At 36.9% G+C, this 16,993-nt stretch overlaps 1 protein-coding gene across 1 annotated transcript in view; it reads right to left on the bottom strand.

The window, feature by feature from the left end:
* The window catches only part of RGS7 (regulator of G protein signaling 7), a 195,671-nt gene that overhangs the window by 51,934 nt on the left and 126,744 nt on the right, over positions 1 to 16,993 (bottom strand). Inside the window, exon 5 of the mRNA XM_065729858.1 lies at positions 3,405 to 3,511. Within this exon, the coding sequence (XP_065585930.1) occupies positions 3,405 to 3,511 (107 nt within the window). The remainder of the gene's footprint in view (positions 1 to 3,404; positions 3,512 to 16,993) is intronic.

Below are 16,993 nucleotides of genomic sequence, written 5' to 3'. Positions count from 1 at the left end.
TCCTGGGGAGGAGGCTTGGAGTGATTTCTTTTTGTATTACCCACACACAGATATAATGTACTGTCCTGCTGAAGAGCAGGGTTTTTTGCACTGTATGAACCACAGGACTCGATACAAGCATACAATAATACTGTATACATTTAAGCAGTAGCCATTCTCTTTCTTATGAGGTCATGTTGTAGATATTTAGTGATACTCACTCAAGATTTTTATTTCAGACCAAATACTATGACTCTTTGTCTTCCCTTATGTGACTCTGTAGAATAGAACTGAAGCCAAAATATCAATGAAAGTACTGGACAGCAATTCACTTAGTACAATGCTTTAGACTATGTTTGATCTCCAATGTACCACTGTTTTCTTCTGGATCCTAAAGACCACAATCTCAGTTTTATTCTACTATTTAATGACTCCTTATTCAAACATTTTTAAAGACAAATTTAAATTGAAATATCTTGAAAATAATATATTTCATTTGAACAGATATTTTTCAATAAGTATTTAACACAGTTAGATCTAACAGAGCAGGGTTTCCAGACTGGAATTACTATCACGAGTTTCATAGTCGTGATCACTTCAAAACAGCAAATATCCAGGGAAGATCTTGAAGCAGCTGTTGCTGTTATCTGCCTTGACCATCTCTTAATAGCAATACAGAGTACAACCACCACTGCTGAAGGTGGAACATGGGAAAAAAAAACGAAAAAAACAAATTCCTGCTCTAGGAATTTATATTATAAAGAGATTATTAAAAGAGATTATATATATATATATATTTATATATAAAGAGATTATTTATATTATAAAGAGATAGTCTTCTGTTATATTTGTCATAGATGGTGGTGCTCTGTAAAGTTCTAGCTTGCTATTCACTATTAGGAAATCAACATTTCTGCTCTCCAAGCCCTGAGGTTGAAATCTAATATAATAAAATACAAATACACAGGTATGTTAATACATATACACTGAACGTTCCTTCTAGCTTGTTCTGAAGCATCGGCATATGTTTTTCATATGCAATAGGAACTGACATAGAAATGTGTTTGCACTTGTTTGAAGAACACATACAACTTTAATACTAATTCATTTCTATTCTGATCATTACATTTTAGGCCTGAAGGGGGACAGGAAGGATAATGAGCTTTCCAATGATAAGGTGTGGGATGGTATAGCTAGATTAGAGGTACAGGGGTACTAGCAGGGGCCTTGAAGGACCTGCTGCTGTGAGAGCTCCTGACACCACTGCAGCACATAGGAAATCCTATGATGAAAAGGCTGCTGGGACAGTAGGAGAAGGCAATGGGGAAAATCAAGGGAAATAGTAAGAATTAAAGAGTTATCCTTTAAGGAGATGACAAGACCAGTTGAAGTGCCTCTACACCAATACATGCAGCTTGGGAAACTAAGAGGAGGAGCTGTAAGCTGCTGTACTACTAGAAAACCATGATGTTGTTGCTGTCACCAAAACGTGGTAGATGATTTTCACGACTGGAGTCCCAATGAGATGAACCCCAGAGTCCTGAGAGAAATAGCTATGTCACACTCAACGATATTTGAAAAGTCATGACAATCAGGTGAAATCCCTGGAAAAAGGGCAACATCACACCCTTTTTAAGAAGGGTAAAAAAGATGACTCTGGGAACTACTGACCTGTCAGTTTTACCTCCGCATTATGGAAGATCCTCCTGGAACCTATGCTAAGTCACATGGAAGACAGGGAGATGATATGGGAGAACCAGCATGGCTTCACCAAGGGAAATCCTGCTTGACTAACCTAGCGGCCTTTTATAATGGTGTCACTGCATCAATAGACAACAGAAGAACCACTGATATCATCTATCTCATCTTCAGTAAAGCCTTTGACAAAGGTACCCCACAACATCCTTCTCTCCAAATTGGAAAGATATGGATTTGATGAGTGAACTGTTCGATGGACAAAGAATTGGCTGCAGGACTGAGTCCAGAGGGTGGTGGTCAGTAGCTCAATGTCTGGATGGAGATCGGTGACAAGTGGTGACCACCAGGGGTCAGTGCTAAAATAGCAATACTCTTTACTATCTTCATTAGTGCCACTGACTGTGGGGTCGAGCGGAGCCTCAGCAAGTTTGCTGATGACAGCAATCTGTGGGGTGCGGTCAACACATCAAAGGGATGGGATGCCATCCAGAGGGACCCAGATAGCCTTGAGAAGTGGGACCAGGTGAATCTCATGAGGTTCAACAAATCTAGTGGCAAGACCTTGCACCAGGATCGAGGCAACCTTCACTACCAATACAAGGTGGGAAAAGAAAGGACTGGGTGCAGCCCTGACAAAAACAACCTGGGGGTAGTAGTGGATGGGAAGCTGGACGTGAGCCAACATGCCCTTGCAGCTCACAAAGCCAACTGTATCCTGGGCTGCATCAAAAGAAGCCTGGGCAGTCAAGGGAAGTGATCCTGCCCCTCTACTCTGTGCTGCTGAGGCCTTACCTGGAGTACTGCATCCAGATGCGGAGTCCTCAGTACAGGAGAGGTATAGACCTGTTGGAGTGGGGCCAGAGGAGGGCCACAAAAATGACCCAAGGGATGGAACACCTCTCCTACAAGGACTGGCTAAGAGAGCTGGGGCTCTTCAGCTTGCAGAAGAGAAGACTCCTGAGGTGGCCTAATAGCAGTCTTTCAGTATCTAAAGGGGAGCTACAGGAAAGAAGGGGACAAACTCTTTAGCAGGGTTTGTTGTGACACAAGGGGAAAGGGCTTCAAGCTTAAAGAGGGTAGATTTAAGTTGGATAAAAGGAAAAAGCTTTTACAGTGAGGGTGGTGAGGCATTGGAACAGGCTGCCTGGTGATGTGGTTGATGCCCTGTCCCTGGAGACTTCCAAGGGGAGGCGGGATCAGGCCCCCAGCAACCTGATCTACTTGTGTATTTCTCTGTTCATTTCAGGAGTGCTGGACTAGATGACCTTTGAAGGTTCATTCCAACTCTAAGGATTCTGATTCTATGGTTCTATATGGAAATCTTCACATAAGAAGGAGTATATACATTACCCTCCATTCTTAATCAGATCTCTACTACAGGATTAATAAGAAAAATAACTCCCCCTCTAAATTAAGAATATTTTAGGAATCATAGCCAATAAGATAATATCATTTCCTTTACTATACTTCAAAAATACTTCTACAATTTTCATTATCACACTTACTAAGTCTAGGGGTTAAAAAGGTCATTATCATCTTAGCACAAGATATTGTCCTTATTTTCTAAATTTAATCCTTCTACCACTTTTAACTTTAAGAGGAATTGCTACCACTTACTAGGTTACATAAGAGAGAAAGTAGTGTTAAAATATGCTATAAACCTTAGTGTGAGGTCTTTAACATAAACCTCCCCTTGCACAAGTCAAGGATATCTCAAAAACACTTACCTGGAATCGATAAAAGGTGCCATCATCCTTTAGTGTTAGAACATGGTCTGAGATTGGAAAAAAGTAGCCATGTGCTGCCATCAGTGTTCCCAAATGTAGAGCTTCCACTGAATATCAAAACAAAAGAAAGAAATTTTAGAAGTTAGATAACTTATTTTAAACAATTTAATTTTCTATTTCCTGCAGATAGCCACTTGACTCAGTCTGGATCCTGGCATCATGAAACCACTGTCGTTTTTTTCATTTATTTTTGTAATGGAATGATACAACAAAGAAAAGTCTTTCCTTAATCACTAGCTATTAGACACCTCATCTGTAGCTGTAATCCCACATCAGCATTAGCAGGTGGCTACTGTGACATTCACACACTTGCTATGAAGGTGAAAACAGCAATCATTTTTATCCTGATAGTCTTGCCTCCTTTACTTCTTCAGAAGGTTCATATTACACAATATTAAAATAACTGACTCCAACTATAAGATATATTCCTCACTAGTTTTACCAGAACAGTAGTAACGAATAGAAGTTTTCTTAAAAATCATTAATTGTTGGGAAAATATAAAAGAACACAGAATCACAGATTGATTAAGGTAGGAAAGGGGAGGTCATCAATTCAACCCCCTAATGTTCAAATAGAACCATCTAGAGCAGGTTGTCCAGGACTGTGTTCAGCAGGTTTTGACTTCCAAGGACGTGATTCCACAGCCTCTCTGGGCAACCTGTGTCAGTGTTCAGCCATCCACACAATAAATAAGTGCATCCTGATGTTCAGATGGAATATCTTGTATTCCAGTGTGTCAATGGCCTTTTTTCCTGGTATTTGGGTACCACTAGAAAGAATACGGTTCTATCTTCTTTACACATCCCTCTTCAGGTATTTATAGACACTAGTAAGATCCCACTGAGCCTTCTCCAGGCTGAATAGTCTCAAGTCTCTCAGATTTGCCTCATAAGAGAGATACCGCAAGTCCTTAATCTTTGTGACCCTTCTTAGGACTCTTTCTGATGTGTCCACATCTGTCTGGTACTGGAAAGCCCAGAACTGGGCTGAATTCACTTCACTTTAGTGAATAAAATCATAACACATAACAGTCAGGATTATATGTGTGCTTGTATATTCAGTAAACCACTGACCACTACCAATCTCTGAAGTCTCACTGATTATTGTTACTATTTTGTTCATTCTAATATCAAACTGTAGGAAAAGAAGGTTATTAATTAGAGTCATTCTCTTGATGCTGTATTTAAGTCCTAGTCTTTACCATATTCTTTATCAACAGTGTAACAACTCTGGAGCATATCCCTAAAATATCTGTGCACAGCAATTTCTGCTGTTACATTAAATATTTCCTAGCATGACCTACTAACACAAGTACTGAAGCAAATTAATTATAAAAGGCAAAGCTTGAGAAAGATCACAAGGGTTTCTGAGCAACACGACAAAGCCTCAGTTAGAGGAGAGAGTGACAGAGAGGACAGCAGTGCCACAGCACAACACCAGCAAAGTGGAAAGGAAACAGATCAATACAAAGGCCATAAAAGAGGACTTGGGAACAAGGGGAGGTTAGAAAGAGGAGGTTGAAAATGATGAAAGAAAGAGAAATAACGAGGTCTGCCTAAAAAAGAAAGATTTTTAATCTAAAGTGTAACTTCAGCACGAATCCAGAAAATATGCAGAATCACTAAGTATGAACATTTGCTCTAAGGAAAAAGTTACCACCGAACAAACATATTCGTTTTCATCCTTGAAAAAGAGTTCATTTGTTCCCATTGCCTGTAATTTGGCTTGTGGCAATGGCAAGCATAAATGCTGCCTCTGCCTCTTTCAAAACACCAGAGTGGCATCTGAAGAGGTTTCAGGCACAGTACTGTCATGCAGAAAGACAACTGAGTCCTCCGACACGTGTTCTTTATGAGGATGATAGAATAATTTACGTTTCAGCCAGTATCACTTTGGATATAAGGATGAGCCACAGACTTATTTTTTCACCTATATTTCATCGGTATTCCAGAAAATTCCCTCTTTTACCCATTTGCTCACCTAAGGATATTCACTGGCAAAGAATATGCAGGAGGCAGAGTGGGACACTCTTAAGCTATCCCAAAGTCAGAAAGCATGTGGAGCAAGAATGAAAGGGGATTGGACAGTAGTTCATTGAGAGCACACAACCCTAGAAGGGCTTATTTGATACCCAATAATCCTTGTGATCTCTGTGTTTTCCACAGTCTGTGACCTTTGGTTCCTGTCTCTCCGGTAGAGCCATTATCTAAAGAAAATCCAACACCCCCTCTCAGGCATTGAACGTGCAGACCTGCTATAAAATACCATAACCCTGTTAGCAAGGCTTTTCCAGATTGTAAGCTTACAAGAAAATTCAACAAAAGAAGTCAGATGCATCTCTCCCAGCACATGGGATGTGTGCAAACCCACACATGAATTTTATCCTAATTAGCTTAAGCCCAAGTATTACTGTTATTCACCTACCTCAAGCTACAAAATTATATTATCCTTTGGATAAGATACTTCAAGCCAATACATTCTGTGGTGAGTCAGCTGATTTTCTTTTCATTTCTGTTTACTTTGCTTTTTTTTTTTAATTTTATTAACCTTTTCTTTGTTCTTTGCCCTACAACTTTACAAAGGTTGTTGTTGTTTGTTTTTGTTTTTCCAGGCATTATGAATCTTTGTGGAATAAGAGTAAAAAAAAAAAAAAAAAAGGAAAAAAATGTGTTTACTTTTTTAGGGAAAGATTTCTTAGATTAAGAGTGACAGGGCTTACCACAGAGCTCTTGATGCAGACGAGAATTAATTCTCATCATATTTAGAAGAAACTAAATAGGATCCAGATTTGCTTCATGCTTTTCTTGGTTTCTTAATTGTATTATTATTCAAGAACACAAAGAGATCACATTATTATCTTTTACCCAGCAGCCATTAGAGCACATCTGGACTACCATGCCCAGCTGTGAATACCACATCCACTCCAATACAAGAAGGACATAAGTGAACCTGGATGAGTCCAGAGGAGGGTCACTGAGTTGGCTGGGGAACAGAGCACTGCCCTGTGAGGAGAAGCTGGAGGAGGTGGGCTAGCTCAAACTGAAAAAGAAGATTTTAGGTGTGCCTAGCAAAAGTCTTCCAACGACTAAGAAGAATTGAATGACAGTGCCGTGATCCTTATAAATGTGCATGACAAGTGAAAAGAATATAAATTAAGAGAGACGATCACAAACTAAATCAGGGGTTGTTCTGATTTGACATAGAGAGCACATTTTCACCCTGAGAGCAGCTAAGCAGCACAAGAGGCTGCCCAGAGAGACTATATAGTCTAGATCCTTGGTGAGTTTCAAGACTCAAGGAGCTGAGGCCCCGGACAACCTGCTTGATCTTACGGTTGATGTTAATTCAAGCACAGCATTAAACTAGAGATCTCTTGAGGTCCCACTCAGCCTGAATCATATTACAATTCCATGACTCTTAAGTGGATGAAGCAGAAGTGGAACAAAGAGCAGAAAACAGTAATGTAGACAGTTGGAGAATAAATTATTAGAAAGCTGCCAGAGCAGCCTATAATCCTGGGAAGGCTGGTTACAATAGGAATGAGAGTTGATACTGCCTTAACTTTCTATTGAGTAACTTACTGTGTAGACAAGTGTATAGTCACTACTGCCTCTTCACAGAGAGATGGAAACAGAAGAAAAGACCACAATGGCTTTCTCTAGGCAATTAAAGCAATTAAGGTCAGCTGAGATCTGAGTTGTAGTCACAGCAGCCTATGTCTCATCTTCAGCTATGCACGGAGACTAAGAAGGTTTTACTCTCACCTCAAGTATCTTATTCAATTAGGATAAATCTACACTGACTCAATGTTAAAGTATCTCTCTGCAGAGCCACAAAGATGTAATAGGGAAACACAAACTTCTCTATATTTTCCTTCAACTAACAGACAATTAATTTTAATTAGTATGACTATCAATCCCACAAGTTATTCCAGCACTGAAGAAATATAAATGAACAAATACAACCTTTTAACAGCAACCTAAGATCCTCTGTAGCTCACACAGGTGAGCAGTACCTGTTCTATTAAAAGAAAAGAAAGAAAAAAAATAAGTGCATGGTATAATAAGGACACTAACAGAACCAGTCACTTAGTCTAAAATCCTCTCCATTTATGTTATCTGACAGTGATGCAGCTGCTTAACGAAAGCATTTGCAATTTGCACAGGCAATGAATAACACATAAATCGACCAGGTGAAAGATGTTCACAAAATTGTAACAGGTGAACAATGTCCAGAAATCTGCAACCATGCCTCATACCAGACTGACAGAGGACTATCACTGCTGTTCCCTGCAGGACAGCAGTGCAAGCTTTACACAGAAAGGACTCTTATTTCCAAGCAACAAAAGTAACACTTAAATACACATCCGATTTTGCTGAAATCAGACTGAAAAGCCAAATGAAGTACAATTGTAGAATTCAGGAAACAAAACCAAGAGCTTGAAGAGGAAAATGTAGCCAGCAGCAGACTAATTCTACACACCTAAATGCCTACAAGTTCAGTTCAGACAGCTTCATTAGTCCCCAAGTATTCCTGCATGCGGAATTAGGGGATTTTGAACTAAAGAAGCAAGTTTCATTGGGAAGACTAGCAGAGGGAAATAAGGAATATCAAAAACTTTATGAAGTGGATTAGAAAAAAGAAAAAAGTAAGAACACCAAATCTAAAAAAATGTTTTTAAATATGTAAGTTACCAGGTAGAAAGCTTAATTACTTATAAATATTCAGAATAAAAAATTCAAAAATAGGAGGAACATAGACTAAAAGCAATAAAATACTTCTTATGTGGCAACTGCATACAAACATACAGTGTGATACATACATAACTACTATTTCCAGATATTAGTCATCATGAGTAAGAATATGCAATACATATGAGGCCGCATTGTCAGTTACAACCAGCCAGCCTCATTGAGAAGGTATAATTCAAATTGCAGCAGAGGTACCACACGAATTTGAAAGAAACAAACTTCACAGAGTTGTAACTGGTAGAACAGAGGAAACTTCAGCATCCTCTCTTCTTGACTGCTTGTTTTGGAGAAGATCATTTATATGAATTAAGGTTCCAGGCATAGCTTCCTAGCAGTGGCAGTACAGGTAAGTAGAAAATCATGTTCAAAAACCAAAATCACTAAAATCACTCCTAATTTTTTGTAGGTGAAAAAAGGCATTATACTGTAGGAGTTCTAAGTTAATAACAGCTAACAGAAAAGTATTAGCTGAAAGACAGAAATGTGTCTTTATCAGACCAATTCATTTCAACGGGATATGAAATATTTTGATATGAATTCAAAATATTACTGTGGGTGGAATTTTGACTCTTAATGTGTATGCCATTTCTGGACTAAAAGCTGAGAAGTTTTAAATTTCATGCTTCCTTTTGCTGTTGAACTTTATTTAGCTAAGTGAGTGAAGTGAACAACAATTGTACAATGATTAGTGATCCTATTTGGGAGAAGTAACACTGTCCTGCCATTCACTATGCCATTACAAGGAGAGTGATTTTGATGGATTAAATGCTAGTCACTTTTAATGTACTTTGTTATAAGAGAGAATCTGTCTATTACAGCACTTTGGGACAACAAAAATCTGATGAAGTTTGAAAAAAAAGATACACCCTACTTTTTTACTTTGTTTTATTTTATTTTCAAACATAGTACAGTTTTCTCCTTACTCTATAAGCTATTGTATGGATTGAATGATTGTTTGTTCATCTTAAATTGCAGGCTGTGGTAATATGCATGGAAGAAATTGTTTCTTATAATAACATTCACAGGGGAGGACTAACGTGGATGGATTCTCTGTTTTTCTTTGAAATAAATATGTTTTTCTGCTTTGAAACCTCTTAAAGGGTATGATTTCAGTGATAAGTGTGTATTCTACTTTTTCTTATGCATCTCAGGGTCTTAGGTGATGTAGTCTCTATATTTGAGTTTACTTTTAAGTCCATAAAACACTTTACAGTATCACACCATTGTAATTACAGTCTCATCACATCTGAAGTGGCTTGCAGTATTCTCTGAGGGACAAAGGAAATGGAAAGAGGTGTTTCTCAATTCTTTTCCACTTTAAAATGTCATTTTTCAGAGCCTGTTTTATGTTCTTCCATGCAACTTCCATGCAAGTCCTAGAGAAAATTTTCCTAAAATAAGTATCATTTGGGGTATTTTAAGTTCTTAAGATTGTAACATGACATAAGTAACGGTGAAAAACCCAAATTTTCAATTTTATCATCTGCTTTTCACTATGGCAATATCAACAAAAAAAAAAATTTAAAAAAAAGAAAAGCCTCCTTCTCGATCAATCAATAAAGTGTTCGTTATTTGTGGCTTTTTGTCTAATCTAAAATCCATCACCATACTAAGTGCATGGCTATGCCACATGGATGCCTGGAAAAAGAATTAATGACTCAGAACTTCACAAGCACACATACATTTTAAGTGCCGAATGCCAAGACATTATCACTTACTCTCACCTCACTCCTGCTGTCATTTTATTGCCAGTGTGAACACAGGCTGTAAGAATTAACTTAAGGCAATAAAATAAAACCCACTTCTGATGCTCTCGTAGGAGAGCCTCCCTCTCTGGGCTGACTGTGGCATTTAAAGAAGGGAAAATAAAAGAGCTAAAAAAGTTTTTGAACACCCACATGACTCCAAACTGTTCTCTTTTGTCCCATCTGAAGGATAGAATTGCAAATGGAGCAGTAGTCACTGAGAGACATTTCAGGGAGAGTAAAAAAGACAGAGAAGAGGCGCTATTTACTCAAACACACTTAAAATGAGATTCATGCTTAATTCCAAGATATCCATCACAAACCTCTTTATCACCACAGCAAGTAGGGAGGATTTTTCTTGTGCTGTGTGCTAAACAGTGACTGCTGATGCCATCAGAAGGCCAGAGGCTACAGTAGAAATATCACTCAGAATGGTAAGGAGGAAAATCTATCACAGATCTACCATGAATGTATCTACCTGTCCAAGTACTGGTGACAACCATCTTGACAGTCTGACCCGACCTACACCACAAGGTCTCATGTACATATTTCAGGTCTAGAGACAGGGATGTATATATGTGAAACATCTACTTCATTTGCAAAAATATCCAGCAAAGAGGTACTTGGGAACACCGCCAGTCTTGCCTCATGATAATGGGATGTGAGTGAATTAAGACTAACACAACTATCTGACATAAACCCGGTAGGATTTTACCCAGACATGGTCAACGGAAGTCACAGAAGTCACGTCACTATGAAAGATCAACTGAAAGGAGAAGATGACCCCCTACAAAAGGCAGTTGCAATTTGAAGACTTGTGAGGCAGACAAATAAGGAGTGAGGTTCTGGAACTGAGCAGTGCTGTAACCCCACCTCTGAAAGTTTTGGTACATTTGTTTTGCATACTTGGAACAAATAGTTACAAGAGGTGAAAGAAATTATCTATGCTGCAAGCATTATCCAGACCTAGTATCAGGGAAAATAGCATACAGTGTCAGTTGGCCACTAGATAATCAGTTCATTCAGTACACTGTGATGGAGAGTAGCTTGAATTTATTTAAATTTGCTGTCAGTTTCTCTGTCACCTCCTCAGTTTTTTTACACGCATACCTATATCGCACTAGCAATCAGATCAGTCAATCAATGGGGGAATTTACCTCTCTTGCCACCAATCCTTGTCAGCATGTAAAAAATATTTCTTCTAATTTCACTACCAATATTCTTCAATTTTATATTCTCAATTTTGCCAAATCACAGAGTTCAGGATTATTATTATTATTGATATCTCTTGTCTTCTAAAATTGAAATGAAAGAAAGATAAAATCCAGATTCCTTTGAAGTACTGCCTTCCTCTTTTCCCCACTGGCACTTCCTCTGAAATGACAACTTTTCAATTTGAGCTTTGATTCACATACTACTTCAAGGCAAAATACAGAAAATACAAAACTTTATGTCTTGCTTCCCATAATGATAGTTCAAACTTGTCTTCATAAGTTATTTCCTGATGTTTCACTCATTTCTCTCCCTAATATGAAACTCCAGTATATAGTCATATGCATATAATTTTGAATGAACCTGCAAACAACAAAAACGATTAAAAACAAAAAACAAAAAAACATTCCTGCAAATACTATACTTCAATTTCTCAAATGATTTTTTCTCTACAATTTCAATAATCAATAGAAGACACAAAAAATTGGACATAAATCACTTCCACTCAGTAGTAGAATCATTATATATATCATTATTTCAGGTTTTTCTTGTGTACTGCTTGCCACTTGCTGTTAATATGCCAGATCTTCCAACTTTCTTCTCTTCCAGTGGCTGAGACTGCAGATGTGTGATCAATTCATTTGGCTGCATACGTTTGAAGAAGTATGTGATTCTCCATGGCATATGGTGCCCAAGAAATTGTGCAAGCATGTGTCAGCCAGGGAGCACGTTTTACATCGTGGTTCCTTCAGACGTGCTGCACTGTATGATAGCATGTTTCCTTGCTACCGTGTAACCACTCTTCCCTTTCTTTGTGATGCTCAAGGCAAGGCACAGCTAGCCACATGCAGCTCCTCTCTCAATCAACTGGAAAGCATACGCATAAGAGCAATCAGGGGTGGGGCTTCATAGGAGGAGACAGCTATCTAAGGTGCTTACCCAGAGCATTTGAAAAACTGGTGTGGACCAAGCACTGCTTGGATTTGTGGCCAGCAGTGTTGCTCAAGAGTTGTCACAGGCTTTTTCAGCACACAAAGTATTTGTTTCTGAAAGAACTGTAGAATTGTTGAATAGGAAGAATGTCAGCTAATGTGTTGTTGTTTTTTTTTTAAGTTGGGTGAGGATAAACAATAGGTAGCACTATCTTGCTATGATTACTGATGGTTAAGATGAATCATGACACTTTTTTAGTCTCTGAGTCTGTTTTGATATCAATTGCTTACTACATCAACCATTAATTTTGTATCACTGTTATACATTGCTATCATAATCACAGAACACCCACTTATGACCAGGCAGTTCAGATAATACAAAGAACATGCTGCAGCAGCTAGAATAATAGCTGCCTCTTTCACTGCACTCCACACAGTAAAGATGAATTCAATCTTCTTCGTAACAACTTTACAGCTAACTGGGGGCATAAAAAGCTGAAGTAAATGTATTTCATTCGATGGGAAGAATGCTGTGCATTTTAAGTCCAGCAGGAGTTAAAAGCTTTGTACGGAAAATGGTGTCATTCAGGAACACAGCAGGGAGAAATAACCAAAGCTCACGCAAGCAAACTACAAAGATTGTGGAGATAGCTTTCCAGAGAATAACATAGGAGTGTGATCTGCAATGTCATTAGATACAGTCATCTGTGTTGAATACATATTAAAAAAGGCATTTATTATAAACTTAATTCTAGAGAGTTCTCTCATTATTTATAATTAATTATTTTGTCTGGTATTATTATATATATTTCATCGATCACATTAAAATGAAGGATGAGATAGTGAACTTTCAAAATATTTCAAGACTCCATTTTTCATTTGTTCCTACAGTCTGAATTACACGTTCCTATTGTCATGAAAATCCCCCTCCCAGTGCTTACTTCTCCCCGTTGTAGCAGATTTACACAGATAATTGCAGGTAACTGACATTTCAGGCAGATAAACTCTGCTATTAAAAATATGGACATACTGAAATAAACTCACCAGCAAAAATAGTTCAATGAAAACCCTTCCATCAGGGCTTCTTTTCCCACTGAAAAAATATATATATATTTTTTTTTTAAAGAAAAGCCTTCTCAGTGACTGACCCACTTTTCGTCTATTGGCAGCATTCAAATGTAGAAGAAAAAGATAGCACTGATGACAACAACACCAATAAAAAATTGAAAGGGTTTAAAACAAATTGGTAAAATGAATAAAAACATCTCACTGGGTCAACATGGTGATCACTCATAATGGTCACTTTATGTTTTAAGGCAAGTCAAATATTAACTCACTGAACTGTTATCAGTACTGTACAATTTATCACTTAAATGACCCTAAGTGGAAAAGAAAAAAAAGCTGGAGTATACATCCTCAGGTTTTATAAAGATCTACAGGGGTAATCAGGGGAGAAGGGAGCAGGCACATGAATAGAACAGAAGCTCACAGAGACAACAAGATAGAAACATTGATAAAGTGGAGACTGACTATATATAAATGAGACAGAGGAAGGAAGAAAGCTCACTGTTATTGGAGGATGCAATGTCTCACAAGTGTGAGTGTTCTTATGTGGAATTAGTGAACGTACAAGGTTAAGAAAATCTGGACATTGTATTAACTTGGATTTCATGAGGGTTCATGTCATAATTGCCTCAAATGTCTTTGTAAACGAACTAAGTGTATCTGTGATAGAAAGTCATGGAAAAAGAATAGTTAGAAAGATAGTCATAAAAGGTTAGCTACAGTAGATCAGTCACCACAGGGCAGGAAGGCAGCCACTGTATCTGATCACTGTCTTCAGAAATTATCTACAGAAGAGTTTGATTGATGATATAACCATATTTACTGACAGTAATCATTTCTGAGGTAAGTAAAACGTCAGTTTTGAAGAAGCATAGAAGGACTTCACAGTACTGATTCACTTGACAATGCAACAGCAGATAGAATTGATTTTTGGTAAATGCTAATCATTTCAAGTATGAACTCTCGCTCCCCATGTTGACGTGGGCTGCAAGTTAGCTGTTGCTGCTCAAGAAAAACTAGAATCACTGTATACGATTATGTGAAAATTTTTGCTCAAACCTCGAACAGAACAAAATCAATTTTTTGAAAAGGAAAACAAACCAGAAGACATCACTTGAATACAGGATAGCATGCTCATACCTTACATTCCATCAGAGAACTGGTCATTTCATCTAAAACTAAGTATGTTTAGAGAGGGAAGTTAAAAAGCACAGGAAGAAGGGGAATATAGACTGTAAGAGTTCCATACAACAACAGATATCTCAAACACATAAGTGGATGGTGGAGGACAGGCATTAAAGTAGTCAATAAAATTGTCATGAGACAAGAGGAGTTGAATCAATAGGGAATAATAATCTGCTGATTCTCATAACTCAAGAACTCAGAGTCAACCAATGTGATTATCAAGCATACCTTTCCAAACTGAAAATACATCTATAGTATCAGAATAATCTCTGGAACATATTCTTATGCGGTGTTTTAAAGTGAGCCACTTGAGTATTACTAAACATAAAGCTGGAAACATCTGAAGATCAAGACCATTACATCATCTTTCTCCTTCAGTGAAGCAAAAGGGACTACCCACTGCCAGAAATACCTAATGATTCAGTGGTCTGATTCCAGTGCTTCTTGTCTTCTGTTCATATTTAATTTGTTGTACAAAATTCATTTAATCTCTCTGGAGTGTGCAATGGATATAAATTAATTTGGATTATTAGCTATACTTTCTCTTGCTGTGCAGTAGTTTTTGGCTTATTAATTAACAAAATAAAATAAAAAGGTATTATTTGCAATCATTATTATGCTTATATGACCTTAGAGAGCATTGTTTCTTTCCATATTACATCTGAAATTGCAGTATATTCAACAGTTAATTGTTTTTCCTGGGCATAACTTTGACATGTCAGAATATTTTCAAAATGCACTATGTAGGAACTTAAATACATGGCTCCATTTCTACTTTAATCTCAGCCATCACTATTATGATAAAAACTACTGCGGATAGCTAAATTATCTTTATCTGTTTCTTGTAGGCATAAGTTTTGATCTGCTTCATCTAACTGAGAGAATAAATTTTGCAGAAGCTCATTAACACGAACTTTAAAACCCCTGGAATTTTAAGAAGTTCTCTGAATAGTTGTTCCACATTGAGTTTTACTGTAATAGTGGCAGTTACTATTATTAAAAATTCAAGTCAGGATTAACTGTGGAACTGTAAATCTCCATCCCTAATTTCTTCAAACCAAACTAGTTTAAATATCCTTGAGATAAGTGATAAATATATGAAGCTATCTCAAGAAATACTCATTTCAACATTTTTTGTAAAGAAAAAAATCAGCTATTTGTAATTTCCCCAAAAGACCTTCAGCAAAATTTATCAATACAGCACTTACTGTGAAAAAGCAGTGTTTTAATTATATTTTGCTTTATTTGTTACGTTTGTGATTATATGTGAAGATGTAAATAATTCCACAATTGCAATATGCAAACATGCCACATTTATAATTCCTTATAACATTACCAACAAGTTTTAAAGCTGTTTAAAAGGTTAAGTTTTCCAGTTCATCTACAAAAGTATTTCCTTAAATTAGACATTAATTAAGAAGCAACCTTTCAAAAGCAAATGAAAATTACTTGTTATAATTTCTGTATGTATAGCTGAGATAAATAGGATTTTTCATAGTCTAGTTCTATTAAACTACACTGAGTTCCAGCTTCAGTGGGAACTGAAATTTTTACTTTGTGGATCCAAGTTTTCCAAAGACGATGACAAATGAGATCTTGCAGCTACAAAAACAGAGTGGACATTGAACAGTGAAACTCTTTATTATTCAGTCTGTTTTACTATGTGAAATTTGAGAATGTGACCAAATGCAACCAGTGAAATTAAATAATATGTGAATAGAGAAGAAAATATGAACAATAACAAACAGCCCTAAGCAGACAAGAACCAGAAGACATACTAGAAAAACTAGGGAATGAACCATGAAGATAAAAATATAGAAGACAGAAAATGAAGAAAATGAGAGAATATTGAATAACAAGAGAGAAAGGAATATTTATCCATTCATGGTAACATAGCAAATGATGTCTTGCTTAGTGAAATGGAGTGTCCAGCAGTTCACTTAACCTTGAACCTTCACTTTGCTCTGAGGAGGACAACTACATTTCTCTACATGTGCCATGGTAAAATTAAAAACTCATGGAAAACTAGTAACAAAATAAAGAGAGGGCCTTACATTAACCAATCTGTCATCAAACATCAAAATCAAATATCAGTCATAATATATATATGTATATTATATTTTTTATCTAAAGCTATAAAAGTCAAAGGAATATCAAAAAACTTTTGTTCACTTGGTTATAAATAGTTGCAGCAGCTGCTGGCAAAATAGAACTTCAACTATTTTTATTTAATTAAGTTATTCAGATACATATTCTAACTTCCACCTACTTGTGCTTTCCATAGCTATACAACATAGTTCTTTGGGATTCAAGGAAGTAGAAAGCTAATGAAGTCTCTAGACAATTATTTAGCAACTTTTAATTAAATATGCAAGCATGAATTGGGATTTACTAAATATTCTTCCTCTTAAACCTCTAGAACTTGGTATGATCCCAAAGGCTTAGAAGGAAAATGAAAAACAGGAAATAAAATCTCAAAAATCTTAGTGCCTTAAGTAAAAATAGAATCAAATATTTTACTAGAAATAATATTAGATTTTAATTCATTAATGAATAAGCTTTATTTTTAAGAGGTGTCATAGTTCTTCTTACAAGGACATACCTTTCCTATGATTCTTCAGTTGTATTTTTTACTTCA

This window comes from Cyrtonyx montezumae, unplaced genomic scaffold (assembly GCF_038088225.1).
Source record: "Cyrtonyx montezumae isolate F1298 unplaced genomic scaffold, pur_monq_1.0 scaffold_0, whole genome shotgun sequence".
Taxonomy (NCBI): Eukaryota; Metazoa; Chordata; class Aves; order Galliformes; family Odontophoridae; genus Cyrtonyx; species Cyrtonyx montezumae.
Note: the sequence above shows the minus strand (reverse complement) of the source record. Positions and strands in the feature narration are given on the sequence as shown.